General features: G+C 43.1%; 1 protein-coding gene across 1 annotated transcript in view; it reads right to left on the bottom strand.

Moving 5' to 3' along the window:
- Nucleotides 1-13,172, bottom strand: part of LOC130840325 (myosin-13) — a 49,373-nt gene that overhangs the window by 25,936 nt on the left and 10,265 nt on the right. Inside the window, exons 11-17 of the mRNA XM_057715735.1 lie at nucleotides 10,438-10,556; nucleotides 9,512-9,661; nucleotides 9,234-9,404; nucleotides 7,278-7,587; nucleotides 3,085-3,161; nucleotides 2,902-2,989; nucleotides 633-750 (exon numbers count right to left, since the gene is read on the bottom strand). Of these exons, the coding sequence (XP_057571718.1) occupies nucleotides 633-750; nucleotides 2,902-2,989; nucleotides 3,085-3,161; nucleotides 7,278-7,587; nucleotides 9,234-9,404; nucleotides 9,512-9,661; nucleotides 10,438-10,556 (1,033 nt within the window). The remainder of the gene's footprint in view (nucleotides 1-632; nucleotides 751-2,901; nucleotides 2,990-3,084; nucleotides 3,162-7,277; nucleotides 7,588-9,233; nucleotides 9,405-9,511; nucleotides 9,662-10,437; nucleotides 10,557-13,172) is intronic.

The raw sequence follows: 13,172 nt of genomic DNA, 5'->3' as shown, positions 1-13,172 counted from the left end.
GAGGCCAGGGGTGCTGCTAAAATCGTATAACACACACGATTGTCTGGCCCCAAATGTCCGTAGTGTGGGGGTTGAGAAACCCCGGTCTGGAGTCACAGTCAGGCTAGAGTGGTCTGGGCGCTGATCTTGGAATGGCTTTGGGCCGACCCAGCCCTCTGCACAGGATCATCCCCCCAGCCAAAGAATTGGAGGGAAGGGTCGGGCGGAGGGAGGAGTAGTTAGGGAGTTAGGGATTGACATGTACACAGTGCTGTATTTAAAATAGATAACCAACAGGGACCTACTGTATAGCACAGGGAACTCTGCTGAATATTCTGCAAGAACCCAAGTGGGAAAAGAATTTGAAAAACGAATAGATACGTGTATATGTATAACTGGATCACTTTGCTGTACACCTGAAACTAACACATTGTTAATCACCCGTGCTCCAATATGTAAAATAAAAAGTTAAAATAATTATGCCTGAAATATAAATAAAGATCTCACTAAAGTTATGGAAAAAAAAAAAATCAAGAAGCCCAGGGAAACCCTGGGAGGCTTGTGAGCTCACCAAATACCCCGCTCCATGAGTGCCTTTGGGGGATGCAAAAGGTACCCTCAAAAGGAGAGAGCTGCAAAGACAGGCGACCTACCGCTGCTTGAAGTCAGCATAGAGGATCCGGCTGGGGAACCCTTTCCTGCAAATCCGGATGCCCTCCAGGACCCCATTACAGCGCAGCTGGTGCAGGACCAAGTGGTGGTCCATCATGCCTGGGGAGAGAATGGCCCAGGGGGTGTTTGGTGGCTTTTTCCTTGTTTCCTTTGATCGTCTGGGCACCATGAGACCTCCCAACACACTCAGACGTGAATGGGAAGGTTTGGTGCCTGCTCCTTTCCAGAGGGATGAGGTCAGAGGGTTTGAGGGTGGCTGGACCCTGCCTACAGTCTCACTATAGAAATAATCACAATGTCTTGGGGAGACTCTAGCACTCCATAACCATGGGACGAAAAGCCAAAATATTAATCTTTGCCTTGTTCATGGCCCTTGACCCTGATGAGGACAGAACAGTTGTCTTGACCTAGAAATGCTTCTCATAAATGTTATTATTCTTATGATAATAATAGTCACTATTATTATTACTATAATTGACAGCCAACATTTACTGAGTGTTCACAATTTGTTTGGCTCTATTTTATTTTATTATTTTCCTTGGTGGCCTAATAATCACTTGTAAGAGTTTCACGGGAATATACAAAGAAGTCTTCTCTGTCATCAGGGCATTATGTTTGCGATATATTGATTAGACTGACCATATAATTTATTATATTGCATGCACTCCTACATATTTTGACCTACCTCATTAATCATGAACTGCCAGAGTTTATTTAATTCACCTATAACTATTGTTGTAGTGCTATCTACCAGCATTTAAAAAAAATTGAGGTGTAATTGACATATCACATTTTACCAGTTTCAGGCGTACAACACATTGATTCGGTATTTGCATATATTGTGAAATGATCACCACAACAAGTCCAGTTAACCTCCGTCAGCATCCATAGTTACAACTTTTTTGTTCTTGTGATGGGTCCTGTTTCAAATGCTTTACGTGAACTGGCTTATTTAATTCCCACAACAACCCTCTAAGGCGGGTTCCATGAGTTAATATTTACAAAATGAGTCAACACTTTATAAGCGCTCACTCAATAAATAAATGAACTAATAACTACGTGAATGCGTAAAGAAAATGCCACTTGAATCCTCCTTTTATAGACCAGAAAGCTAAAGGACTCAGCTGCGGTCCCTTGGGCAGCAATAGAGGAGCTGGGATCTTTTCCTCCATCGTCTGATTCTTCTGCTCTCCTGTAACGTTGCTGAAGCAGGACCTTGATGCTGGAAACCCAGCCTTGGGGATGCAACAGTTTGGCTGGTGAGTGAGCTGCCTCGTGGCCACAGCTGTGTGATGCTTTGTTCTTTGTGACCAATGGCCCTGAAACTCAGCCATACTCCAAGAATAGTTGTGAACCCAGGATGGTGATGGTTAAAGGTCTACTGTGCCACACCATGTTCTATGTCTATGTATCTGGTCTCTGATTCTCAATTTTCTCACTTATAAAGTGGAGATAATTACACTTATCTTGCCTCGAACTGTTGTAAGCAGTAGAGATAACATAATAATGTGACTGCGTTAGGCTCAGAAAACAGTTGTTATTGATGCTGTTTTCATTATGGAATACCTAAGCTGACTATGCCAAATATAGTGGCTCTTCACTTTTGGGGGAAAGATTTTTAAGAATCTAATGAAAGATATGGATTTAATATACCTATATATGTACATAATATTTTGGATATCATGTCATAGTAGGGATGTCAGATATAGTATGCCCAGGATGCCCAGTTGAATTTGAATTTCAGAGAAACAGTAAATAATTTTTTTTTTTAGTATGAGTATATTCCAAATATTGCAAGGGTCTTTATTTATCTATTTGGCTGCATCAGGTCTTAGATGCAACGCTTGGGCTCTCTAGCTGTGGCGCGCAGTCTCAGTAGTGGTGGTGTGCGGGCTCTGGAACCCATGGACTTAGTTGCCCCAGGCATATGGGATCTTAGTTTCCGGATCAGGGATCAAACTCACGTCCCCTGCACTGGAAGGCAGATTCTTAACCACTGGACCACCAGGGAAGTCCGGCATGGGTCATATTTATATTAAGAAATTTTTTACTGTCTCATCTGAAATCCAAATTTAACGGGGCGTCTCTTGGTTTTAATTTGCTAAATCTGGCAGCCCTATTTCACAGACTGAGAAGTGATAAAGGCTATCATGACCCTGTCCTCAGGGAAACACACACACGTGTGCACATCCCCCCCCACAGAACTTGGCATACGTTTCAGGGACCCTTTTCTGATGGATTCTTACTCACCAGGAGTCTTGGTCTCATTGGGAATCAGACATCGCACAAAGTGAGGGTGAGTGCTCCTTAAATTGGTCATCAGTTTGTTTAGGTTTTCCTGGGACACAAACCAGAAGAAGCACATTTACCTTAGCAAACACCATTACACTGGCCAGAAACACAACTGAATGTGAAAGTTGCCAATAAACAAACCCTGAACACAGCAGACACGGTCTGGAAAGAGGAGCCCTTCTTCTTCCCGCCCTTCTTGCTGGCCCCGGGGGCGTCGCCTGGAGACAGAAACAGAGGGTATGTCTGGTGAGTCCTGAGGACACAGTGGTGACCTTTCCTACCCACCCCCGACCAGTTTTGTTGAGATGTAACTGACATATAACATTGTATATGTTTAAGGTATACAACATAATGATTTAATACATGTATATATTGCAAAATGATCACTGCATTGTCTAGTTAACATCTATTGCCTGATACAGTTATATATTTTTTTCATGTGACTAGAGCTTTTACGATCTACTCTCTTAGCAACTTTCAAATATACAATACAGTGTTATTAACTATAGTTGCCATGTTGTACATTACAACCTCAGAACTTATTTGTGTTATAACTGGAAGTTTGTACCTTTTAACCCATTTCACCCAATTCCCCCACCTCTCACCCCACCACCTCTGGTAACCACAAATCTGATCTCTGTTTCTGTGAGTTTGGTTTTTTAAGATTCCACATATATGTGAGACTATACAGGATTTATCTTTCTGTGTCTAACTTATTTCACACAGCATAAGGCCCTCAAGATGCATCCCTGTTGTTGCCGTGGCAAAAATCTCTTTGGGACGGTAATTTCACTTCCTTTGGATATATACCCAGAAATGGAATTGCTGGATCATATGGTAGTTCTATTTTTATTTTTATTTATTTATTTATTTTTTGCTGCACCACGTGGCTCATGGGATCTTAGTTCCCCAACCAGGGATGGAACATGTGCACCCTGTAGTGGAAGCGCAGAGTCCTAACCACTGGACTGCCAGGGAATTCCCCTACTTTTAATTTTTAAAGGAACCTCCATGCTGTTTTCCATAGTGGCTGCACCGTAGTGCTACATCTCCACTAACAGTGCACCCTTTTGTCAGAGTGGCCTTTCTAAACCACTTCCTCCAAGCCCTGAAGTATGAGTTTGGTTTTCTTTTCACTTAGGGGAGCTGAGGGTTTTTTGGTTTGTTCATTTCTGGTTTTTGATTCTTAAAATTGCTCCAAACTACTCAGATTTGGGAACACTGATTTTTATCACTGTGGGAATGGGGTGGGGTGGGAAATGGGTGGCATTTAATCTGGGAGTATAATTTAGACTCTCTGTATCCAAGGATAATCTTTCCCCTTAGATCCAACTGAATAGTTGGCGAGATTGAGACATTCCTCTTGGTGAGTGTGGTTTCTTTCATTAGTTTACCTTTTAAAAATTCTTTATTTTTATTTTATTTTATTTTATTTTTTTAAATAAAATAAAAAAAAAATTCTTAAGCCCCTGTTTATCTCTTCATGAGGAAGTAACTGAAGTAATACAACGGAAGTTTCTCAGAATATTCTAAAAGTCAATTTTTTCTTGTCTAAATGGAACAACCCAGCTTAATGTGGCATCAGTGATGCTGGGTCTATTTTTCTGAATGGCTCCATTTCAGATTTAGCTTCTGACATGTACTCAAGGTTCAGTCCTGGGGGAAATGCCGTGTCTCATTTCCCCCACCCTCTTCTCACTCCACCCTCTTTGTCCCCAGGGTCTAGCATGACCATGTGTTTGGGTGGGAAGGAGAGGCAGGAAAGCCACTTCCCCAGGTTCCCACCTACACAGGGGCTTAGGTTTTGAGTCCTAGCATCACTGCTAAGTGCGGTTATGCAATGCAGTTACAGGGATGCCCTAAATAGATTCCAGGAGGATGGTGTTCATCATTCAAGGTTAAAGTTATGCCCATTTTTTATTCCCCTGCCCAATACACTGGACGTTAATTTATATAAATTGTCTAATTATCTAATGAACGATTATATTGCATAAATTAAGAGGCCTCATTGGTTAAGTTGATGCATTTAAGATAGTCCATAATTTTTAAACCCTATTCCGGAAATTACTTTTTAAATATATACATATATATAAATAGATAGATAGATAATCTTAACAAGTGATATTGGCTTTTGCAGCCATTTGGGAAAATGGTCTGGAAGTTCCTCAAAAAGTTAAACGTAGAGTTACCATATGACTCAGTAGTTCCACTTCTAGGTATGTACCCAAAAGAACTGACAACAGTATCCACACAGAAACTTGTATAAAATGTTCATAGCAGCATTATTTACCAAAAAGTGGAGACAACGCAAAGGTCCATCAGCTGATGAGTGGAGAGACAAAATGTGTAATATCCATACCAGGGAGTATTTATTACTCATCCATAAAAAGAAATGAATTGCTGGCACCTGCTGCAACATGGACAAACCTGAAGAACATTAAGCTGAGTGAAAGGAGCCAGACACAAAAGACCAGATAGTGTATGATTCCACCTACATGAAACATTCAGAACAGGCAAATCTGTAGGGACAGAGAGTAGATTGGTAATTGCCACGAGCTGGGAAGGAGGCAGTGGAAAGTGACTGCTAACCGGTGATGACAGTGATGCTGAATTGCATAGTGGTGACGGTTGCACAACCCATAAGTATACTAAACACCACTGAATTTTTTAAAGGGTGAATTTTATGCTATATGAATTATGTCTCATTTTAAAAAAACCTATGAAAGAATGTGTATTGGGTATTGCATTCACTGGGAGGCCCTGTTTACCTCCACAGAACTCAATCTCAAAATTTTTTTTTTGATTTTTAAAAAATTATTTTTTATACCCAGAGAAAACCATAATCCAAAAAGAAACATGTACCATAATGTTCATTGCAGCAATACTTACAATAGCCAGGACATGGAAGCAACCTAAAAGCCCATCAACAAATGAATGGATAAAGAAGGTGTGGCACATATATACAATGGAATATTACTCAGCCACAAAAAGGAATGGAATGGAGCTATATGTAATGAGGTGGATAGACCTAGAGTCTGTCATACAGTGTGAAGGAAGCCAGAAAGAGAAAAACAAATACTGTATGCTAACTCATATATGTGGAATCTAAAAAAAAAAAAAAAATGGTAGTGATGAACCCAGTGACAGGGCAAGAATAAGGATGCAGTTGCAGAGAATGGACTGGAGGACACGGGGTTAGGGGGCAGGGGGCGAAGGGGAAGCTGGGACAAAGTGAGAGAGTGGCATAGACATATATACACTACCAACTGTAAAATAGATAGCTAGTGGGAATTTGCTGTATAACAGAGGGAGATCAACTCGATGATGGGTGATGCCTTAGAGGGCCAGGACAGGGAGGGTGGGAGGGAGTCGTGGGAGGGAGGGGATATGGGGATATATGTATAAATACAGCTGATTCACTTTGGTGTACCTCAAAAGCTGGTACAAGAGTGTAAAGCAATTATATTCCAATAAAGAGCTTAGAAAAAAAAAGAGAGAAGGAAAAAAATATTTTTTATTGAATGAAAATTTCTTTAAATTCTATAGTGCTTTACAATTTTCACACATGATTTCATATAATCCCATAATAACCCTTTTCCCCCCATCCCTATATTACCCCTCCCCTCTTCCCACTGGTAACCACTAATTTGTTCTCTATATCTGTGAGTCTGTTTCTTTTTTGTTTTATTCACTAATTTGCTGTATTTTTTAGATCACATATAAGTGATATCATACAGTATTTGTCTTTCTCTTTCTGACTTATTTCACTTAGCTTAATGCCCTCCAAGTTCATCCATGTTGCTGCAAATGGCAAAATTTCATTCTTTTCTATGGCTAAGTAATATTCCATTATGTGTATATATATATATACGTATATATAATTATGTATATAAAAACATGATGGAATATTACTTTATCCATTTATGTGGGTTGGCCAAAAAGTTCATCTGGGTTTTTCCCTAAGACATTATGGAAAAACCCAGATGAACTTTTTGGCCAACCCAGTATCTGGCGATGGACACAGGTTGCTTCCATACCTTGGCAACTGTAAATAATGCTGTTATGAATAGCGGGGTGCATGTATCTTTTCAAATTAGTGTTTTGTGTTTTTTCAGATGCATATCTGGGGTGAAATTGCTGGGTCATATGGTTAGAACTCAGTCTCTTAAGGAAGAGGAAGAATCGAAATAGGAGAAAGGAAAACAGAGATCAGAGACAGACAAATAAATCAAGCTCAACCTGAAGCCTATGCCCAGCTACTGGTTCTTCATGAGTTATGAGTAATTACACAGAGTTTCCATGGGGCGAGGGGGATTAAAAAAAAAGAATTTTACCTGCTTCTGCACCAGCATAGTTGGAAAAAAGGAAGGACAGCAACTTCAGTGAAGACTTCTGATACAGGCCAACCACGGTCTCATTCAGGGGGTCCTTGTTCTTGTCCAGCCAGCCGGCAATGTTGTAGTCCACGGTGCCCGCGTAGTGCACCAGGGAGAAGTGGGCCTCGGCCTTGCCTTTGGCAGGCTTGGGCTTCTGGAAGTTGTTGGACTTGCCCAGGTGCTGGTCATACAGCTTGTTCTTGAAGGAGGTGTCTGTGGCCTTGGGGAACATGCACTCCTCTTCCAGGATGGAGAAGATGCCCATAGGCTGGAAGGAAGATAACACACTATCCTCAGCATTTGTTAGTACATCTCAATGACTCCGTCATCTGTAGGAGCCAAGGAGAACTTCTTTGGTGCTGTCACTCTGTTACTAGGAACCCTAGGAGGTAAGTACTGCAAGACCAAGGCTGTTGGTCTGTTTGGTGTGAATATAGAACAGTGCTTGACATATAGTAGGTGCTTATTTAATATTTGTTGAACAAAAGAGCATGGAATGAAACTGCATGTGTATAAATGTAGCTCATTGTGAGATAATAGAAAATATATATGTTGGTCTCTGTCCCTGGTCCCTGGCACAGAGCTTCTAAAGCCTTTATAATATCCCTTAGTGATAAGAGTACTAGGAGCGTCTACTATTCCACTGAGGTGACTCTGGGTGGGCTCCTGGATGGGGGCTGGTCACCAGAAAGACCAAGCCATGATTAGAAGCTGGGGATTTTCAGCCCCTCCCCGCATCCTCCAGAGAGGGGAGAGGGGCCGGAAATGGAGTTTGATTGATTGTGCCTACGTGAGGAAGCCTCCGCAAAAATCCTAATTGTAGGTGGTTCTGAGAGCTTCCAGGTTGGAGAGCACATCCACATACTGATAGGGTGACACACACCCCAACCTTGCAGGGACAGAAGCTCCTACACTTGCGACCCTCCCAGAACTTGCCCCCGTGTCTCTTCATCTGGCTGTTCGTCTGTATCCTTTATCACATCCTTTAATAAACTGGTAAACATAAGTAAGAGTTTTCCTGAGTTCGGTGAGCCCCTCTAACAAATTAATTAAAGCTGAGGATGGGGTCATGGGAACCTTAGATTAGTAGCCAAGTAGGTCAGAAGTTGTAGGGCATCTGGGGACCTATTACTTGCACTTGGCATCTTTGGGTAGATAGTGTCCGAATTGAGTTAAAGTGTAGGACACCCAGCTGGTGTCGCAGAGAATTGCTTGTTGTTGTGAGGAAAAACCTCCACACATTTGGTGACCAGATGTATTAAAAATGAAGTGTTCAATGTGAGTAGTAAAGGAAACTCACGGGAAACACAGCAGGAAAGAACTGTGTTTTTCCCTATATAAAAAGGAAGAAAACTAAGTTTTCCCCAACTTACTCACCTTTAGCAATAGATGTACCAAAAATACAAAGTTGCTTACATAGATATAAAATCATATGAGTAATATTTTAAGCAATAAAATCTGGGTTTCTCAGTAGTCACCTTAGGAAGCATGCTTCCAACATGATCGGTGCTCAAAATGTGGTGGGAATTCCATTTTAAAAAGTTGATGTCATCTGCTTTTTCACAGTAACATTCCTCCAGGAAGCCCCCTGCTCCCTGGTCCCTCCTCCTTGGGTCTTTGGACAGGTCAGGTATGTGTGGAGTGTCCAGTCTCCTCTGGGCTGCATGCACATTCTTGAGGATTACTCAGCCCTTGGATCTTAATCACTCACACACCTCTGTAAGTGTCTGAAAAGATTCTGGGTGCTTTCCAGACATTTATTACCATTTCTGCACAGGGAATTCAGCTACCTGAAGGCTCAGAGCCTGTGGGAGTGGGTTCAGGGGAGCCAATCTATTAGCAGAGATGAGTTAGAGCAAGAAGATGGCGGTCCAGCCAGGGAGGAGCTGTCCCTGGGGAGAGGCGTTTCTTTACCTTCTCGATGAGCTCGATGCAGGCGGCCAGGTCCATCCCGAAGTCGATGAACTCCCACTCAATGCCTTCCTTCTTGTACTCCTCCTGCTCCAGCACGAACATGTGGTGGTTGAAAAACTGTTGCAGTTTCTCGTTGGTGAAGTTGATGCACAGCTGCTCCAGGCTGTTGAACTGGGTATTTCGAACACCAAAGAATTTGAGTGAGTTTGGAAAATCCAGTGGCGATTCAGCAAAGCGGAAGGGCCCTTTGAGGCCCGTCATTTATCCAAACAACTCACGTCAAAGATCTCAAAGCCAGCGATGTCCAAGACCCCGATGAAGTACTGCCTGGGCTGCTTGGTGTCCAGCTGCTGGTTGATGCGGGTGACCATCCACAGGAACATCTTCTCGTAGACGGCTTTGGCCAGGGCGCCCACCGCGTTGTACACCTTGAAAAAGGAGCAGCCACTCAAGCCTCGAGTTAGTGTTTTTATGATTGTATTAAGGTGAAACGTACGAAGTTGATGTCTTGAAGGTCAAAAGCAGCTGGAGATTGGCAATTTCATATATTTCAACCTAATATTAAATCTATTTTGAGACATCTGCTCAGTTCATGAAGTTTAAAGATTGGCAATTGCATATATTTCAACCTAATATTAAATCCGTCTTGAGACATCTGCTCAGTTCATGAAGTTTATCCCATTTACAAAGATTGTTTTCTACCAACCATGGTTATAACACATGACTCTAGCCCCAGCCATACTTAATTGAACCAGAGGTGAACATATGGTCCAACTTGGGTTAAACATAGTATTTCTGTTGAGAATTTGGAATTGAGATCAAAAGATGCTCTTCTCAGTCTCAGGGTGAGGCTGGAACCATGGAGATGTAAACTTGGGAGTTCTGGTGTGGCCACGGGCAGGAGAGGTGGAGAAAGCTATCCGCCTCGTGAGAACACAACAGAGCAGCAGAGAGAAGGCAGCTCACGCAGTCTCAAGAAAGAGCTGGAGAGAGGCTGCCTGGCTCCGGAGGGCTCTTCATTTCCTAGCTTCAGACTCTCATGGCACGCAAGGCACACCGTGAGTTGCCCCTGGGGTCTAAGAATGAACTCCCCCTTCACGTTGAGACCAGTTTCATATGTTTTTCCCGCAACCGAAAAAACTCTGGGATGGCAGTTAAAACAGCAAAAGACCTGAGCCATTTGGATTCAGAGCACCTCCATTACCTGCTGGACATTTTGCCCTTTAGTGACATATTCGTTCCCAACCTTCACCCTTGGACAGCACAGGCCTTTCAGCATCTCTGCAGAATTCAGACCCATCAGGTACCCAGCTTTGTCAGCCACTGAAGGAGGAGGAGAAATGGTGTCACATAAGACAGCAGTTGCTAAAACATCCGATCAGGCCCTGGGTCCTCCCAGAAATATTATCTATAATCCTTTTTGATGTTTTTATGTTTTCCTACATGCCCCAGGCCTGGAATCATCTAATGGAGTTTCAACCCCATAATCCAGGGCCCCATGTTTTGAGAACTTTCACTTTGCCTTCTAGATACAATCTTTAGTAATAGGTCGGTCTTGACCTACTGATATTTAAATTTCATTAAAAAACATATAGTTACATAGTACTGTTGGAGTCTGATAATACAACATATGGTGTATGAGTAAAGGAAGCACCATTTGGACAATTAATGTAAGTTAAGCACCTTCCTAATTTCTATAAGTTGTCATGCTGATAGCTGAGAGAGAAGTATTAAACCTTGACCCTGCCTGCAGTATTTGGAGATGGTCAAGCTCAGTTGAATACTGGCAATTTCATATAGTTCACTTGGAGTTCAGTTGACTTTGGAATGGACCTGGCTGCCTGCATTGAGCTCATCGAAAAATACAGAGAAATGCTGCTTCCCAAGGACAGCTCCTCCTTGGTTGGGACCATCACCTCATTGCTGGTTGGGGAGCTGAGTTAAGAAAAATCCAGGGCAGTGTGTGTTAAGGACTTCATAAGAGACCAATTGTGTGTTTTACTCTTTGCTCAAACCATCCCCTCTTCCTACTTTGCCCATTTATGTGGAAGCTACCATTATTCTTCTGGTTACTTATACTTAAAGCTTGGGGTGGTACATCCTTCGTTTTCACCCCTGACATTCAGTGTTGAGACAGGCACCAAGTCCGCTCATTTCACCTTAAAAATAGTTTGCATCTCTACTGTTTCCAAGAGTTGTGGAATAGTAACGTGGCAAAGAACCTGGGATCAAATTTGGGCTTTGCTCCTTGATGCCTCAGTCTTGCCATTTGTCAGCTGGGGGACAGTGACAGTACCTACATGACTGGGTGGCTGTGAAGCAGTCCTGGAACAGGGTAAGCACTCAGCAAACGCTGACTTGGGTGGGTGGCACCATCAGGGGAGCTCAGGCTCCAGTTACAGCCACCACTTTCCCCTTTGCCAGGCTCTTTCTGCTTCTAAACCCTGAACACGTGGCTGCCAGGGCTGGAAGAGGGCCTGAGACCTTGCCGTGATACATATCTGTGTGGCCCACCTGCGCTGAAGAGCCTGATGTGTTTTTTTTTCTCCTACGTTCCTCTCTCTGGGTGAGCCTGACTGCAGACAGATGAATTCCAGGCTGTCACACACTCGCTGCTGCTGCAGCGGCTTCTGGAGCCTGTCACATACGTTCTAAACCATTTACCCTGGCACAAGGCCTTTCCAAACTGATGCCAAAGCAATCACCTTTTCATCCACATCTCTTGCAAATCCACTACGCATATCCTCTCTGTAGCCAAAGTGGACCACTCTTTGCAACACTGTCCCTATCACATCCCTTCCTTTGCCTCCTTGCTCATCATATTTCTTCTGCTTAGAATGTCCCCTGCCCCCACCTTTCAGAATCCTACCATCTTTCAAAGTCCAAGTCAGTGTCCCCACCTCCCCCAGGAAGCCTTCCCTGATTACCCCGATCAGAAGTGCTTCTTGCTCTGAACATTTTAAGTTTCTCCCCTGTTATTTCACATACACCCCTGGGAAGACCCCCCACCTCCCCTTTCAGGTATACATTTCCTGTATAATCCCCTGCACTTGAGTTTGTTGAACCTGTGAATGTGATGAGATATCACTCCCATGATGAGGTTACTAATCGATTGACTCTGAGTTAATAGCAAGAGTGACCATCCTGGGCAAACCTAACTTAACCAGGAGAGCCTTTATGGACTCTCCTGTGATAGAGTCATGTATACGTTCCTGTTCTTTAATTCAGGATTATCGTTCCTTTTTATCATCTGGGGTGCAAGACACACTGCTTCATACAGTGGGGGGATGTTATCAGAAGGTAGAATTATTAGGGATGAACCAGCCTCTTACTCAGAGGGCCTCTTGTAAGATGCAGTACGAGAGGCATGAGGCCCAATGAGCAGGGCGTATGGCCATGGGTCCGGCTGTTGGTCGGTCCCTGCACTGCCCTCTACTCTGTTTCCAGGCCTCTGTGGGGGAAGGCAGAGGCAGGTGGTGAGATCATCTGGGTGAGAGTCCTGGGGAGGACGATTTGCTCACCAGTTCTTAGTTCAAGGTCAAGTTCAACAGGTGACTGGGTGGAAGAGAAAGCCATCGGAGGGAGAAATTTAGCTGCCACCTAACCAAGGTTCTTGTTTTAAGGCTCAGTGATTAGGACAATATTCTGTACATTAATAATGATACATATGCACAGAAAGAAAGTGAAATTCACTCAACCATATCCTCTCATTAATGTCCACCCTAAAATAGCAGGTAAACTGATGGTGAGAGATAATGGAGTGGACAGTGATTACTCATTTATAAGGATGATGCTCTCGTTTTCCAGGGAATCTCCACTAAAGGATTCCTTGACCAAGTGAATGGGCTTCCCCAGCGCATGTCCAAAGAGCTTTGGACAACCCAAATTCAGTTTGTGCGGTTTTCCAAGAGTAGCTCTTGAGATGAACACAAAGTTTCT

The sequence above is a fragment of the Hippopotamus amphibius genome, chromosome 17 (genome assembly GCF_030028045.1).
Source record: "Hippopotamus amphibius kiboko isolate mHipAmp2 chromosome 17, mHipAmp2.hap2, whole genome shotgun sequence".
NCBI lineage: Eukaryota > Metazoa > Chordata > Mammalia > Artiodactyla > Hippopotamidae > Hippopotamus > Hippopotamus amphibius.
The sequence above is the reverse complement of the archived record's forward strand: the minus strand, read 5'-3'. Positions and strand labels throughout refer to the sequence as shown.